This window comes from Amblyomma mixtum, chromosome 2 (genome assembly GCF_055824585.1).
Source record: "Amblyomma mixtum isolate Tamu chromosome 2, ASM5582458v1, whole genome shotgun sequence".
In the NCBI taxonomy this organism is placed as follows: Eukaryota; Metazoa; Arthropoda; class Arachnida; order Ixodida; family Ixodidae; genus Amblyomma; species Amblyomma mixtum.
The window spans coordinates 307,736,825-307,754,739 of record NC_143013.1 but is presented as its reverse complement, the minus strand read 5'-3'; the positions used below and the strand labels follow the sequence as shown (position 1 = coordinate 307,754,739).

Below are 17,915 nucleotides of genomic sequence, written 5' to 3'. Positions count from 1 at the left end.
AGAAAGCCATAGCCGCTAAACCACACCGCAGAGGTCCGCAGCGCTCAAGCACAAAGAAAAGGAGTTGTAAAGTTATTCTTGGATGCGAGACTGAAAAGCGCCGCCAGTCGAATCTAAATGCTTTATTAGACGTTGATCTGAGTTATAAACTAAATAAATAAATAGCTGCTTGCTTTACCGGATCTCCACCGCGGTCATTATCATCATAATAATGAGTTAGCGTTGGCTGTGTGATGTAATTACATGGTATAAGAACTGAAACTGAAGTTAAACATAATCATGAGCCCTAAGTCTAAAGCCCCTCTCCGTTACCTGGACCCAGCCCTATCCTGTGATAACCGCGGCCAAACCACTGCAGCACGTTTCATCATCTAGTCTTTCTGACCAATTTGCTGCTGTCCTCGACCAATTTTCCATTCCCTTGCCATCTACTTTTACTTGATCAAACTTTTCGTTATTCTTTCCAAGCTTCATATATGGTGGCCAAATACGCATCCTTATCTCAGTTTCATTTAGAACGATTGCATTAGCTTGAGTCTGTTTTGAATTCGTGCTTCATCTTTCGCATCAACTTCCATGCACCGTAATAACGAAAAGCACTGTAACGCAGTGATACCGCAGCTTTCTGTCTTGACGCAATGAAACGCCCATCTCATTCTAAAGCAAAACCTCTTGAGACTTGTGCAGTTGGGCTAGCAGATATATATATATATATATATATATATATATATATATATATATATATATATATATATATATATATATATATATATATATATATATATATATATATATATATATATATATATATATATATATATATATATATATATATATATATCAAAAATTATTTCTTGGCAGCTGATTGATTAATATAAGATAAAGTCACCAGAACTTGAAAAACATAACATAATCTTGTTATGTTTTTCAAGTTCTGGTGACTTTATCTTATACAGGGTGTCCCAGCTAAATGTAACCAAGCTTTTAAAAAACACGGGGTGTCCTAGCCGTGTGAAACCAAATGAGGGTTGTTTAGAGTCGCGTGACCTAGTCTGCAGTATTTTTTTCGTTCTTCAAGGTTGAATAATTAGTGAAGCTTAATTAACTAACTTTTTAATTATTGACTTGAGGAACAAAGTGTCAATCGAAAAGTTGTGGACCGCTTTGAGAAACAGCTTACTGAGACATTTGCAGCAAAGTAATACTTACGTATAGTAGCTTTTTTACCGGCCTTTAACCATAACCCGCACAATAAGAAAAAGCTTCCACATGACCACTGTGCCACTTCAACGTCCCAAGACGCGCCTTAAAGAATAAAATCAATTTTTTCTGAAGTCCTCTCCTCGATGAGACTTTGGGTGCACATCGGGGCAGAGAAGTGAGCGAGCAGCTGGTCACGTGACAACTTTCTTCTAAGGCCAATAAATGAAGCTACGTAAATCGTAACTTGACGGAAATAGCACTACTAGCGGTTTTTTGAGGTGATCTAAAACTTTTGCATTGACACTTTCTTCCTGAAGTGAATAATTAAAAAGTTAGCTAATTAAACTTAGCTAATTAATTAACTTTGAAGAGCGAAAAAAATACTCAAGACTAGGCCACGCGACTATGAACAACTCTGAGCTGGTTTTACTGGACTAGGACACTTGGCATTTTTTAAAAGTTTGGTTACATTTAGCTGGGACACCCTGTATATATATATATATATATATATATGAAAGAAGCCAGCAGCCACAGACACCAAAGGGCACAGGGGATTTTTTTTTTTTTAATTAATTTATTTATTTTGTGGTGTTGATCAATTTAGAATATTACTGACCATGTTATCGCTTAAAGCTAATTGATTAGAAAAGCAGAAGAAAAAACAACCACTGCCGCCGGTGGGATCCGAACCCACGACCTCCGAATTACGCGTCCGGTGCTCTACCTCTGAGCTACGGCGACGGCTGTCAAATCTTCTGCTTTCGGGGGTATTTATGTTTACATGTTACCTAACCTTGAGAGTGTTCATCAGCGCCACCCACTCTCAACACTCTCAAGGTTAGGTAACATGTAAACATAAATACCCCCGAAAGCAGAAGATTTGACAGCCGTCGCCGTAGCTCAGAGGTAGAGCACCGGACGCGTAATTCGGAGGTCGTGGGTTCGGATCCCACCGGCGGCAGTGGTTGTTTTTTCTTCTGCTTTTCTAATCAATTAGCTTTAAGCGATAACATGGTCAGTAATATTCTAAATTGATCAACACCACAAAATAAATAAATTAATTAAAAAAAAAAAAAATCCCCTGTGCCCTTTGGTGTCTGTGGCTGCTGGCTTCTTTCATATTTATAACGAGCCCCTCATTCCCCTTCCCCTATATATATATATATATATATACCGTCTGTAGTCCTAAAGTTGATTTATGTATGGGCTATAGTTAATTCGTGCCCTTTCCCGGATGCGTGGAACCTTTCCGGCCAACTCTGGAACTTTTTATGAGTTTGTAATGTGTGCAAGCCGGGAGACGTGAAGACAAACTGGGCACATTAAGCCAGCTCTCGTTAAGATGCACAGATCACTTAATTGTAGAATACTGCAAAAAGATACCTTCGAGACAGGAATCACAAATCGTCGAAAATGTCCTTGGCTGTATGGGTCGAAGTCCTCAGCCGCCGCGTTCCGAATCCTGTCCAGGTAATACCTGCATACATATGAAATTAATGAAGGCTTGTCGAGGGATACGCGCTAGCGTAACTATTTGAAATTCGAATTTATTTTGTAGGCTGGGCTCTGCGAAAGGAGGTCCCGCACAGATCGCAAGCACTTTCTGATCATTTTTGGCGCACAATGCGTAACGCATGAAAGTAAGCACAAGTTAGTAACACGCAGTCGTATGCCGCATGTTATGAGGCTAACAATGTTCGGAGAACTTCTTATCTCCCGCCCCAAAAAAACTCTCAGTGGGCCTATCTCACATGTGTACTGAATATTTGGAGCTCATCGCGTCATTATTTATTCTGACTGCACCCGCCAGCTGTCATGCAGCTCGTTGAATTTCTTTTTCTTTCTGGCCCATGCCTGAGATCTGCGCAGCGCTTCAGTGGATGCGGCATTATTTACAGCAGTTGTTATACCTTAATGTTAAACGACCTCACTGAGCGAAATTGGTCTGTGTGCTGATCCGTCTGACTTTCCGCTCAGGGTCCAAAACAAATCTGGCTTCACCTGATGAATTGTTGTTCCAGAAGAAAAAAAGTGCCTTTCGTAAGCTCAATAGAAAGGACGCTCCTTTCGTTAGAAAGAGGTAACAACGCGAATACGAAGGGCAGGAAAGGAACAGGGTGCGTATCAGGGCCACATGGCTCCTAGACATGACAACAAAACAAGAAAAAAATGTTGATTATAATTGTGTATTACTTCTACTTCTTCTAAAATCTTTTTCGTGCGCTCAGGGCCTGCCTTGTCCTTTCTGCTCTGTCCCCTTTTCACGACTGTTTCGTAGTCATGACACGACAGAAACGCAGAAAGGACACATCAGGAGCCGCGAAGACTCGACACGTGCTCTGTATAGTGCCGTCATATCTCAAAGTTGAGCGAGGTGGTACATACTTGAAGAAAACAGCGCAGCAACAGGGACAAGAGAGAAGATGAGACAGGTGCTGACTAGCAACTGAAGGTTTATTGAAAAGGAACGCATAAAATGTACTCTCTTAACAACCAGGAGCACGCATGAGCTACACAGGGAAGATGAACCGTGTACTCCCGCGATGGAACTCTTTCTGCTCACCTGTCCATGATGGAGGCGTCATCGTAGGCGACCATGTCAAAGACGATGTGCCCATCGTCCTCGAATGCGTTCACCGAGTGGAAGAAGAAGAGGGGCTCCGCCACGAACCGCGTACGCAACACGCTGCCCGTGGTGCGGTCCAGCACTACGAACTTGGTCTGGTAGGGGGCGCCACATGAGAGGCGGGGAGCACGGACCACACGCAGCCAGAGAAGGGAGGAAGGGGAGGGGGGGGAGGAGACATCGAGGAGTTGGGCAACAAATGAGGGAGAGAGGACAAGAGAGAGAGAGAACAAAAAGAGGGAGGGAGGGGGCGGTGTGCCAGTAAGTGTGTGTCAATCTTCAGGGCATATGGTCGTGCTGTTGGTCTTTCTTTCTGGCTACAGTAAAGTGCGCTTACACACACTTCACCCCCGCAAGTGGGCTGATAACTAAAGAGGAGAAAACGCCAGCTAAATGCATCACGCGATGTTTAGAACAACAAGCTGTGCGCAAATAAGGAGCGGATCCAGACTTTTACCGAGAGTATGCTCCTGTGTGCAAAACGCGTTGCTTAATCATATGATCCCCCACGTAATATGTGCAAAATGGGTGCTCATGGGGGCCTGAAACACTTTTATTATTCTACCTCTATCTGTAGGGAGCAGTCAGCGCTGTGCAGGATTATTGTGCACCGCAACACTTCGAACACAAATCCTACCGTTACATTCACGGCTTAGTCCGTGTGTGGTGGTACCCGCACCACCTGCACTTCCTTCTGTCTCCTCGTTTCACTCATGGAGCAGTTCATGCGTCCCCACAGCGAGGCAGTTTTCACGCCTACTTTTTATTCGCGGTCTAACGTAACTTAACCCAGCATAGCCTATTCATATTGCTTTAAATCTTCCTATTTTCTAGGGCTTATGCTGCGTCGCTTAGTATAAAATGCAACAGTTGACAGCTTTCTATGTACATCCTGGGAGCGCACTTTCACGAGCGCTTTTTCGTAAAAGTTTGATGCCTGACGCTGAGCATGACTGGCCGAGCAATAAATGCGTTCTCTGTGTAGCGCGGCGCCGTGCCAAATAACCACCAGAAGGCTAGCAGCGCCGAAAACACAAGCAAAGGCCAGGGGACAAATTATGCATCGCCAACAAAAGGCGTTTGTCTATGTATCCTTTAAAAAAGACGTCTGTCCATCTGAATATCATTCAGGAGACTGCGCACAGGCATGAACGTAGGAGCGGAGTCTATTCCGTAATGGGCCTCCCGACCAGGCAGATCTCTGCCAAACTATATTCCGATTCAATGCACCTTTCTGTTCTGTACATTTAAAGTGCTGCTTTTGCAGCAATTTGTGTCACAAGCTACATGTACAAGTAGCACAAGAGAGAGCCCCTTATTAACATGCAATCGACGATACATCCTCAGCTACGAGTTGGAAGCGTAGTCTGAGAACCATAGATTTTACAATTTTCTGAGCAGTGTTCTTCCAAACGCTTGACCCAATTACACTCTTGCAGATTCAGTGCACAGCTAAAAATAAATTTGATTCTCGCAAAATAAAAGTTTTCGCTCATATCGCTTGTACCTACCTGCATGAATTAGCACGCCTTTTTCTCTCCCCGGATCCGCCCCTGGCTAAAGCTGTGCAGCCTAAGGCGTGCCAGCAGAACGTTGAAGGGACACTCAGGGCAACTCAATGCAATTTTCGTTATTACCATAAATCGATCCTTTGGCTCCTTCTGGCTATGCTGGTGTTTTCTCGGCAGCAAAACACGCATTTATTGCCGTGAAAATTGCATTTAAAGTCCTTCCCGCGACTCAATTCAAACTCGTGACTTCTACACCTAACTAGACTCCGTGATGACCATTTTGAAGTGAATGGCTGTGTAGCCTAGTTTCTGGAATTCGCGCAAAAAAAAAAAAAATAAACTGTCTTGACATACCGCAATTTTCTTGCGAAGTAGGCCGGTGATGGCGACACGTATATTTAATTTATTATTTGCCTTTTCTAGCTTATGAAAGCTTCATTTTCATTTAAAGTAGCGTCCTTGTCTCACAATGCAGTAATCTATTGTCACCTGTCAACTTCAGTCCGCCCTCAGAGTTTCTTTAAAAAATCAGCGTAGCACACAAACTTCCACCAAAATCCCCGTAAGCAAATGCAACCATGTAATTACTCATGGTCGCGTCTGTTCATGTGAAATATTGCTAATATCTGTCTGCTGCTTCTAACGTCCAGTTCCAAAGCTGATCGTTTGTGCATTGCAAGATCCTGCACGTGTTCTACACGATAAGCTCTATTCTATGTATCCGATAAGCTCGTTTCGCTTGTTCTGAAGCGGTGTCCAACTCGGCTGAAGAGTATCACCTTCTCCTTTGGCGCCCAGTCGAAGCAGTCCTTGAAGGAGTATCCCTTGATGCGCGAGCCAATCAGGCGCATGGTGTTGACCAGGAGTGGCTGCTCGACGAACACCACGTAGTTGCGCGTCATGCCGAAGCTGTGGTAGTAGCTGAACGTCGTCTTCCAGCTCGACGGAATGTGGTACGCCACCGACGCTCGCTTCAGACCCGTGCAACCTGCGCCAATAGCATCGAAAGATTAAGGCGCAGCCACGGAGCAACGATGCGGGAAGCCACACAGCAACCTCTACAGGACACTTGCCCTACTTCACTTTTCGAAAAGAAAGCGCGGATCTTACACCGTGGTGTAAACATGACCACCAACTGCGGTACCTTTGCCGGGCGCTGGTATCTTGATGATGTGGTACTTGAGGCCCGATATGAAGCTGGCGCCCAGGTTGTAGCTGGTGCCGTCTTCCTGGGTGATGGGGTGCGCGCTGGCCAGGTTCACCGACACCAGCTTGTTCACGTCGAACTATAAATGCAACGAACAAAATACATCGCTCAAGTTCGGCCCTATAGATCTTTTAGGGCACAGCCATATTTCCACGGGGCTGTGCCAGCAGCGTTCTGATTGGCGGATTTCATACAGATATCAACTGCGCATGCACAGCACAGTCCAACACACACACGCGCACAATCAAGCTGCAAACAGTGAAAAGGTCTATACGTAAGCTAATGGTTAAACTAATGCTTACGGTTCTAATACATTATATCCCGAGGTTGAATTCCGCCGTTCAAAGTTTATTTAATTGTACAATATGGTAGGATACAAATTCATACCGTCAAGGTGCAGACAGTACAATCAAGGTACTAAGGTCTCGGACTTTTCGATACAAGCAATTGCGACAGAGCCTATGGCTAATGTATGGCTATTGAGTAATTTTCGACATAATTGATTGAAATTCGCTCTTTATTAAATCTGCTTTATAAGCAGATAATTTATGTTAATAAAACTGTGGTTAGTCGTACGCCCTTACACGCTCAGCGAGAGGTTTCAAACCGCACCATCTTACTGTTACACGCGTTAATGCACGTCGAATGTGTCGCAGTATTGAGTGCTACGAATTAAAAGGTTGTTGCCGCTCAGGTGGCTTGCTTCACCCTTACCAGTTCATTCCGCACAAAGCGACTGTCCAGACTAGGTATCATGCCTTCAATGGCGACATACGTACCCTCTGGATGGCCTCCAGCGAGTCCTGGTCGACCTTCCACACGAAGCACGTCTCCGACGTGCAGAACAGCTCGTCTCCGAGTGTGTACACGTTGCCGAAGTTGTTGTCCGTCAGATCGCTGGGCACGAGGGCCGCGAAAAACCTGCGTGTTTCACACGAGGTCCGAGCGTCTGTACGGACATTCGTACGCAGCCAGTGATCAAGGGTACAGCTCGCTTAAGGCAGCATCGCACAGTAAGGGTGGTCTGTGCGAAAGAAAAAAGCACAACATACTTTCATGGCAACTGTCTCTACAAGGACCGAATTCATTAGGTCAGGGCTATGACGTCTTCGGCTCCTCGTTGTATGATACCCAAACACCGCCATAACTACAACAGTCAGCCATAATTGTGAGTGTTTGAAGTCTTCATAAAACTAAAGAAAAACCAACAGTATCGTATTTGAGGCATAGAAAACCCCATAATTTATTTTATTTGAGAAGTGAAATTGCTTTCCTCTTCAAAAAAAGAAAAACTCCACACCTAACTTTGTTTAGAAGGCTGCTGGGTTGTTAAATATTCCAACGAACCACTGGTTTATGTCTATGCCAGTCTGCTCAGGCAGCCCACAGAGAGGCGCACAACTGAATGCTTGATTGGTTGCAGGTTTCCTCGAGCTCATGCTGTCATGTGCAAATTTTTCATTATTGCTTTCTTTACCAGTTTTGCGTCGTGTGTCGTCGTATAAAAAATGATATTGTAGCTTTTTCTTTTTTTTTTGTTTGAGGTCATTTCTCCCCAGGGAATGACTCAAATGGTGGCAGCATAATGCTTGCGTCGAAGGTGGGCTCTTAAAATTAGGCAAGGCTGATTATTCCTAACGATTAGCTGTTTATCGTATAAAGTTGTGCTGCTACCACATAAATTTTGAACGCATCCTGCAACGAGTTCAACATATCAGTCCACTATAATCAGGGAAGGAAGGAGTCGATAAGAAATGTTACGAACCGGACGTTTAAGATAACCACACAACGAGATAGCTGCGTCGACTGAGCAGATGTGCTTGTGGCAAGGCTCGTTCAAGCAAATAATCTTCGGCATAACAATGTGCGAATCTACCCTATTACAAGAAAGTGTCTAGTGTATGCATGAGCCAAGCAGTATAGACCAGTTTAAACTGTGGACAATCAGGAATCCCAAGAACCCTTTGCGTCGACGGCCTATATCTAAATCTTGATTCTGGTGAGTGTTTATTATGGTTTGGGTTTTGTCTCGTGCTCGAATGCGAAATCTTCATGACTAGTACTGTTGAGTGCATGACTCATGCATACACCAATGGAGAGAATGCGTTGATGTCCCGATTCTAGTAGTTTGTCGTTGGCCGGCCACTTGCTTTTGGAAATGCCACCTCTTGAAATCGCTACCATACTTCCTTGTTTATCGTCGCTGAGAAGAAAAAAAAAGTGTCCAGTCTAGTAAAATCCAACACTGCTGCTCCCGTCAGACCTAAGGCTGACCACCTAGAGCGCATCAGGTGAAGATTGTCGATAAGAATCACATGTCAGTCTGGTAAACTAATATGAAGATCGTACTCACCTAGAGAATATGTTCTTGCACGGGTCCGGATAACACTTGGTGCCGAACTCGGTGACCACGGGCCGGTTTACAGTGCTCATCTTCTTGTACGCTTCCGAGTCGAGATAGCGTGAGCTGTAGTACACCTGCGCGGAGTTCAGCTTGATGGGAAAGCATGGGCCACTTTCGTCCATGGCAAAACTCTTGGTTAATAAACCCGAGGAAAAAAAAACGAGCGCAATAAAGGGGAACACACACGAAAGACGACATGACTGCGTCTGGTGTTGACAGCTTTCTATTCACGTCTCGCTATTGCAACTAAACCAGCAGGCAGCTTCAAAACGATGCACATCACGAATGATCACGGAATGCACCAATTTTAACAAAATTTTATCAGAAAGTACGCAGTCACGCAGAAGTGCGTGTTATTTCACGATGACCGCGTCAGGAATTTCACAGTTCACTATTTCAGCAAGTCCCAACGGCTCTACCCACCTCAATAATGCTCACTGGGAATTCCTCACCTGTAGCGTGACACTCTTGAGTAGAATAAAATGCCCGAATTATGCCTTAATAATCAGAAAGGATCGCAGAAACAGTTCTTGTTGTGGTGATACAGTTAGCAGGCTGAGGCTATAAGAGACGAGCCTTCCCCCACCACTAATGTATTGCGGGTTAGCGGTGCAACAGAATATACAGTGAAGTTAAAAGGAGAAACCTCTCCCGCTGCACGCCAATCTTTGCCCGCGCATGCGCAGAAAGTTGTGCCGCCCTCACCTTTCCCTTGTGCATCTCGTAGGCGGAGAGGATGGCGGCGCCGTCGAACCAGTGCTCGAGGGAGAAGCCTCCGCCCAGCTCCCACATGCCGGGTCCCAGCCGGAACAGCTTGCCGCTCACCCACTCGGGGATCTGGCCTGCAGCACAGCGGGGGAAAAGCAAGGCTTAGACCTCTTAGTCCGGCATCGGGAAAGGCATTCGCTTTTTCAATGCTGTAAATAGCACTGTTTACTATAATTATGGGACGTATTTATTTGTTTGCAATACGTCCAGAGCTGACCTAGACTGGCGAGGCCCGTAAACCTTTGCACGACAGAACACTCTTGCAGCGGCAGTTAACAGTGAGTGAGTAAAAAAAAATATTTTCAGAAAAGGTCAGAGTGTGCTAGCGGTTAATGGAGTCCCTATTCCAGGACTCCAGCTGGTCTCGGCCATCGTCTACGTTCGCTGGGCGAGGCTGCGCTACGATTCTATTCAGAGATGGGCAAGCCGCTCGCCCCACGAGGTGGGGCTGTGTTTGGGTCTACACCCTGTATGTTCGAGCATTGTCAAGTGGCGTGATTACGTGTGGTGCCTCCCCACAGCTGCTAGAGCCTCAACTGCCGTGATCGTGGACTCGGGGTCGTCCCCGGCGTCGTCAGTGAGAAGAGTGCGAGTGAGGATCGAGATATCGCGTGGCGAGAGGGTGGGGAGGGGAAGGCTCTGCTCATTGGTTGGCGCCAGGTGCCTCCTAAGCGCGAGTCTCGTGGTGTGCGAGATACAACATATCACTATGCATGTCGCATCTCTTCCTTGTTCGTCCGCGGCTTCATGTACGTACTTTCAAGAGCTAATTAACAAACTCGCCGAAACCAAACTATTAATTCTTCTTTCTATGTCTTTGCTCTGTGTAACGCGCCTCCCTCGGTGCCCGCCAACTGCTGGTGGCAGTGAACCAGCGAGTGTGAACCGGCGAGCACTTCAGCACTCCGCATTTCGTGCGGCGCAGATTATGAGGCCGGCAGAAGTAGGCGTCAAGACCTCGCAGTGCGCGCCGCCGGAGCTTGGGCGTCAAGAGCCCACAAAGCGTGCGGTAGAATTCGAAGCAAGATAGCGTCAGAGGCGAGTGGAAACCGAAGCAGTCACGAACCTGTTTCACAAACGATTTCTGTACAACTCATTTTGGTTAAAGCTGCCATGTGTTGGATCGCCTATGGTTCAGCAGCGGCCTCAAGTCATTACCGTTGACTTCAAGCTGTACGCTGAAAGGAGGCATTTCCCACTGTCGACGTCTCTGCATTCCGCCTGTGGATCAGCTGGGGCTGAATTTCGTGCTGCATTGCCGAAACCATGGCGTCCTTGTTTTTCTCGCCCTATCCTTATTTTTTCTTGCGAAAAAACCAGAAATTAACTGACACTGAAATCTAATTAACGCCACGGTGAACTATCTGATTGTTCATCCGTAAGTTTGTTTGACGAAAATAATGTAACAGGGCATAGGCAGTACAATGAGAACGAGACAAGCACTTGTTTTTTTACGTCATAACGCCTTAAACGTCTTAGCGCTGTTTACCAACCAGAACGTGTTAGCACTCTTCTAGATGTTTGTTTGGTTGTTTTTGTCAGTTCAACTATTCGTTTGATTTTCCGATTCAAGAGCGGATTTAAGGGGAACTCTTCATGAAAATATTTTCTTCTTGAGGGGGCGGGAAGGGGAGGGGGGAGGTGCGGATCATCGCTTCCTTTCTCTTAAATACCACCCTGTTCTGGATTCCTGTCCGAACGACAAGTAAATTTTTACACACATTGTACACGCACACACATTAAACACGCACGCGCACACAGAATGCACCCCCTTCACAAACCCCCCCCCCCCCCCCCCCCCCCCAGGGGACGAAGTAAGAGGATAGCCTCACACACTTCAAAGTTTACGTCCTATTCCGTCGCCAACACCTAGACATTTTTACGCGCCGCATTATAACTACGTTGTGATGCAAAGCCACTACTTTCAATCGAACAAACGCAGGAAGAATATCCAATCCATTCCAGTTGAACCAAAAACTTTTCTGCCAGCACTGGAATGGTCTGTTTTGCTGTGGCACTGAAAAAATAGGAGTCGATTCCATGGCACTCAAACAAATTTGGCGCCGAGGAAAAAAAAGTTATTGCTGTTGCGGTTTTCGTGCCTGTAGAAACGCTCAGCCGGTTTATATTTGCACAAAACCTCCAGTGCCTATAGAGACAGTACTGTAGGGCGAAATATCATAAAAAATAACAAATAGAGTATACGTTAATATGATTACCCTGCAGCTACTGTCTCGAATTTCTTTTTACGTTCACGAAAGTTAACTCCGTTCCTAGTAAGCTGCACGCTACACTTGCTAGTAGTCCCTCCTATTGTCTTGCATTTTCACTGTTTGTCCGGCAGTTTTGCCGGGTTCGCGCACCCAGCTAAGTGAAAACAGAAGCCAAACACGCGTTCCCATGTTTGCACACGAAATTGCATCAGACAGGCGATCAGACGACGCCAGAAATGACGAAACATCCCGCGTTCGTGACGGCACGTACGAACCAGTGTTGTTTTTCGCGTCGCATGTTTGCTTTCCAACGGATCGACACGGACCCGGGCATGGTATTTGCTCTGTACGCTCCAGCTGCGCGATGTGAGCAAACGGCAGACAGGATGATGAAATAGGCGGCTATGCGAGGGACCGATTCGCCGGACTTCCAAATTGATGCGTGCTTACCTGGTGCAGTCGTGTCGAGTGCTTAGTCATGAGAGTTTGACAGAATACGAGCTGTACGAACCCTGCTCTCATTTCAATGACTACGCCTCGTTTTTCACGAGCGGGTACTACTAATAACGGTGCTTGTGACCTCACATCAAGGCCTTTTTGTATTCATTCATGCAGAATGCAGCACGACAGAAAAAAGTGTCGCGCGAGGAGAAATGTCGCGCGATAGAAATTTCTCGTTATGCGACAGAAATTTCTTGTTGTGGGACAGATACTCCTTGTCGTGAGACCAAAATTTCTGTTGTGTATTTTGATCGGGAGGATACAATTAAAAAAAAAAAGACTCAATCGGCAACAACAGCCCATAACCTGAAGGTTGCTGTTTTAGTCCACTAACCAATCGCAAGCAGAAAACGAAAGCAACATATTAAGGTTCCACTCTGTTAAGTAAGTCATAGCCGTAAAAAAGGTTTGCGCTTAATTTCGTTTTGTGATTTCTTTTTTAAGGCGGAAGCCTTTAATGTCTCATCGTTGTAAGCAGCAGTTGACAGAAAATGTCACGCTTTTCAATTGGTGGAAACGGTCGTGACGTCACAGTGCGCGAATTTCAAACGGGGCCAATTGTACTTTGGCTAGTAACCATGCAACCAATTGAAGGGATCGTATAGTGATGCTTTAAGTAAGTGGGACTGAGCTTAGTTAATTGCTTAATTACCCAATTAGCCTAATTAGCTTTACTAGTCAGGCCATATAAATAAATAAAACCGATTAAGAAATTGGTCGAGCTCAGGAATCGAACCCCGGTCTTCGGCGTGAGAGACGAGCATGCTATCCACTCCGCCATGCCAGCTCGATGGTTTGGAATGAACAAAGGCGCGTCTAGTGAATACGGTGTCTTCACTCACTCTCATCCTCCTCCATTTCCTTCCGGCGAGGTTTAGGTGTCCACCGACAAATGAGAGACAGATACATTTACTTTCCTCAAAAACCAATTTACCGACGAGCGAGGCGTAGAACCGAAAGGGCGATGGCGTTCTATGGACTCCTTGGCAGCGTTGCAAGACGCTGTCGCGTTCCACTCTTAGGGGCGAAGCTTAACATCTTAATCACACATCAGTGACCACACTTTAGGTCAAAAAAGTGCCCCCCTGAATTTTGTGACACAGTTACTGCGTAATTTCCTTTCCTCAAATACAATTTTCATGTTCTTCATTACGGCTCCTCTTTATCTATCTTCTTTCACTCCCACTTCCTCCCTTCCTCTACGGTGCGGTTCAGGTGTCCACCGAGATGACAGAGAATTACTGCGCCATTTCCTTTCCTCAAAAAGCGTTGCGTTCAAAGGGCAAGGCACGCGCCGAACGGGTGGTGGCGTTCCGTGGTCTCCCTGGCAGCGCTACAACGCGCTGTCGCGTTCCACTCCTAAAGGCGAAGCTTAAGCGTCATTAATTAGCAGTTAATTAGTATTCAGGCATTAATCAGTAATTAACCATTAATTAGTGATTTGTCATCACTTAGTAATTAGTACTCAATTACATGTGACGCCACCAGTGCAACAGAAACAGCGAAGGTGGTGCGGAAAATGCTTCCGCCTCTACCCACTTTAGACAGCCAAAGTGCCCCCTGAATTTTTGTTTAGGTAAAAAGAAAAGCAGTAATGGACAATTTTCTTCTCACGGAGGAACATTGTGTGACGGCCATGATTGCATGCGGAGCTGCACTGCAGTCTTGGATTGTATCCGGCCACAGAACCGCCTTTCTTCTAATAATGCAGGTGTCATGAATCGGTGTTTGTTCCGTCAGTTCATTTCATTTGCGTTCATTGTTGCCGTGAGTTTATCTTTCGGACTGCACAACTCTTGTGCTAAACACACAGGTGGCATCGATTTTTCTTTGTATTGGAAATAAATCGATCTACAAACAAACGAACAAGCAAGCAAGCAAACAAACAAACAAACAAACAAACAAACCAACAAACAAACAAACTGTAGGATGGGGTTGTGGCTGAGGAGAACCTAGGTCGCTTTGCAACGTTCAGCAAAGGTGCAGGTCAAGCGTTCGGGCTGCGAGCGAGCGTCACACCTCAGGATCGTCGTCTTCTTTCACTACTACAGTTCACCACAGTGAGCGAGCACGGCTGCTACACTACAATTACCCCCCGGCGAAAAAGGAGGCATCCTGCCGACTTAGGGCGCACAGATGGTAGGCGGATCGTAGTACGGCTTGAGACGGTCAACGTGCACTGTTTCACGGCCACGACGGCGCGCATCTTGCGGCGGCGAAAGCGGTTCAATGATGTAGTTGACTGGAGAGGTCTGGCAGACGACACGGTACGGGCCGTGGTACTTTGAAATGAGTTTTGTGGAGAGACCGGGACTGGTGGAGGGAACCCAAAGCCACACGAGCGAGTCTGGGGTATAGGACGGAAGCGGACTGGTAGGGGCGCGAAGGTGCTTCTGGCGATTCTGATCTTGCGTTGTAAAAGAGCGGGCAAGCTGGCGGCATTCTTCAGCATAGGTCGCTGCTTGAGAAAGGGCAAGAGACTCGGAGATATCTGGGCGATACGGAAGCACGGTATCCATGGTACAGGAAGGCTCGCGGCCGTAAAGAAGAAAGAACGGAGAGAAGCCAGTTGTGCTCTGTGTGGCAGTCATATGTCACAAATGGGAGAATGCGGTCCCAGTTTGAGTGGTCCGAGGCAACATACTTGGCGATCATGTCGGTCAATGTGCGATTGAAACGTTCAGTAACGCCGTTCGTTTGAGGGTGGTAGGCCGTAGTAGAGCGGTGAACAATGCGGCATTGGCGAAGTAGGGCTTCGACGGTGTCTGAGAGGAAGACACGGCCGCGGTCACTCAGAAGCTCCTTAGGAGAACCATGGCGTAGAACGAGATGATGCAGGATGAAAGACGCAACGTCGGGCGCAGACGCGGATGGCAAAGATGACGTTTCGACGTAGCGGGTAAGGTGATCGACGGCCACTATGACCCAGCGGTGTCCAGCCGGAGTTATGGGAAGGGGCCCGTAGAGATCGATGCCAACGCGGTCGAATGGGCGCATGGGGCAAGGCAAGGGCTGCATCGGAGCAATGGAACGGCGAGAAGGGGTTTTGTGGCGTTGGCATTCCGGGCAGGAGCGAACGTACTGTCGAATGAAACGGTACATTCCCCGCCAGTAGAAGCGGAGTCGAAGGCGCGTGTAGGTCTTCACCACACCGGCGTGAGCGCACTGGGGGTCGGCGTGAAAAGAGGCGCAGATGTCGGAACGCAGGTGGCGAGGAATGACAAGGAGCCATTTGCGACCGTCGGGAAGGTAGTTGCGGCGGTAAAGGAGGCCATCCCGTATTGCGAAGTGGCGGGCTTGACGACGGAGAGTGCGGGTCGCAGGTCGCTGAGAGGGTGTAGACAGGAGAGCGAGGAGGGAAGCGATCCAGGGGTCCCGTTGTTGTTCAAACGGCATGTCGGCAATATCAAGGGAGGACGCATCAGTGGTGGCGAAAGATGTGGAGTCTAAGTCACAAGGTAGCGGGGACCGCGATAGTGCGTCGGCATCAGAATGCTTACGGCCAGATCGATAGATGACTTCAATGTCGTATTCTTGTAAGCGCAACGCCCAACGAGCAAGACGGCCTGAAGGGTCTTTGAGGGACGACAGCCAGCAGAGGGCATGGTGGTCGGTAACGACAGAGAACGGGCGACCATATAGGTAAGGGCGGAACTTTCCAATAGCCCAAATTATTGCCAAGCACTCCTTCTCTGTCACGGAATAATTGCGCTCGGCCTTTGTCAAAGTGCGGCTGGCATACGCAACAACATGTTCGGTGCAGCCGGGCTTGCGCTGAGCCAGCACGGCACCGAGGCCCACGCCGCTGGCGTCAGTGTGAATTTCAGTGTGCAGGCTGGGGTCGAAATGGCGGAGGATCGGCGGGGACACAAGCAGGCGCCGAAGCGTTGTGAACGCCGCGTCACAGTCTGGTGTCCAAGACGAGAGGCTGGTGTCGCCGGCAAGCAGATCAGTCAGGGGTGACAGGATGGAAGCGAAATTGCGTACGAAGCGGCGAAAATAAGAGCACAGCCCGATGAAGCTACGCAGCTCTTTCAGGGAGGTGGGTCGGGGAAACTCGGCGACTGCGCGCAGTTTTGCAGGATCGGGAAGGACGCCTTCTTTGGAGACGACGTGGCCCAAGATAGTAAGCCGCCGGGCTGCGAAGCAGCACTTCTTTAAATTCAGTTGCAAGCCGGCGTCGGTCAAACATTGCAGGACACGCTCGAGGCGGGCCAGGTGGGACGAAAAGTCTCGAGAAAAGACGACGATATCGTCCAGATAGCACAGACACGTGTGCCACTTGAGTCCGCTGAGAACTGTGTCCATCATGCGCTCGAATGTGGCCGGCGCATTGCACAAGCCGAACGGCATGACATTGAATTCGTAGAGGCCGTCGGGCGTAACAAAGGCCGTCTTTGGCCGATCAGCAGCAGCCATGGGCACCTGCCAATAGCCGGATCGGAGGTCCAATGAGGAAAAGAATTCCGCGCCTTGCAGGCAGTCGAGGGCATCGTCAATACGGGGAAGTGGATACACATCCTTGCGCGTAATCTTGTTGAGGCGACGGTAATCAACGCAAAAGCGGATGGATCCGTCCTTCTTCCGCACGAGAACAACGGGAGAGGCCCAGGGGCTGTGAGAAGGCTGGATTACGCCGCGCTGAAGCATGTCGTCCACTTCCTTGGTAATGACGGTGCGTTCAGGGGCCGACACGCGATAAGGACGCTGGCGCAAAGGGGCATGCGTTCCGGTGTCAATGCTGTGTGTGACGACGGATGTGCGGCCAAGAGAGCTGTGCGGGAAGTCGAAGGACGTACGGAAACGTTGAAGTAATGCGACGAGCTGATCACGTTGGTGCGGCGAAAGGCTGGCATCGATAGATCGGGAAAAAACAGAAACGGTGTCTTGGTTTGGCGTAGCAGGAGGCGAACCAATGGCATCTATCTGGAGAGGGGCAGGTTCGTCAGAGACGGAGTATGGAAGAGCGTGATCGACTGATTCAACATGGCCCAGGCATTCGCCGCGGAGAAGCGTTGATGGACAGGAAAAAGGGTTCGTGACATAGATTGCGCTGTGGCCATCGCAGACAGTCAGAAGAGCGAACGGAAGGAGGAAACAGTGGCGACGGGCAGCGGCATCGGTCGGAGTAAAGAGAACAGTTGAATCAGGATCGCAGGCGCAAGTGAGGGGGACCAGGGCAGCAGAGAAGGCAGGGATGTCAGTATCTGCAGCGACCAGCATTTTACCGAGGCGGAGAGAGGTGTCGGACGGCAGAGTAGCGCAGAGCGGAGACAGTTCAATGCTGGCACGGGCACAGTCGATGATCGCATGATGAAGGGTTAGAAAGTCGCAGCCCAGAATGACGTCATGAGAACAGGAGGACAGCACGAAAAACTCGGCGATATACACAACATCCCGGATAACAAGGCGAGCTGTACATAATGCTAGAGGTTGAATGCGGTGCGAGCTTGCAGTGCGGAGGCAAAAGTTCGAAACAGGC

At 47.9% G+C, this 17,915-nt stretch overlaps 1 protein-coding gene across 1 annotated transcript in view; it reads right to left on the bottom strand.

Moving 5' to 3' along the window:
- The window catches only part of LOC149364870 (carotenoid-cleaving dioxygenase, mitochondrial-like), a 66,216-nt gene that overhangs the window by 9,509 nt on the left and 38,792 nt on the right, over nucleotides 1–17,915 (bottom strand). Inside the window, exons 2-8 of the mRNA XM_089574815.1 lie at nucleotides 9,657–9,793; nucleotides 8,901–9,025; nucleotides 7,327–7,468; nucleotides 6,485–6,626; nucleotides 6,120–6,328; nucleotides 3,767–3,924; nucleotides 2,587–2,680 (exon numbers count right to left, since the gene is read on the bottom strand). Of these exons, the coding sequence (XP_089430941.1) occupies nucleotides 2,587–2,680; nucleotides 3,767–3,924; nucleotides 6,120–6,328; nucleotides 6,485–6,626; nucleotides 7,327–7,468; nucleotides 8,901–9,025; nucleotides 9,657–9,793 (1,007 nt within the window). The remainder of the gene's footprint in view (nucleotides 1–2,586; nucleotides 2,681–3,766; nucleotides 3,925–6,119; nucleotides 6,329–6,484; nucleotides 6,627–7,326; nucleotides 7,469–8,900; nucleotides 9,026–9,656; nucleotides 9,794–17,915) is intronic.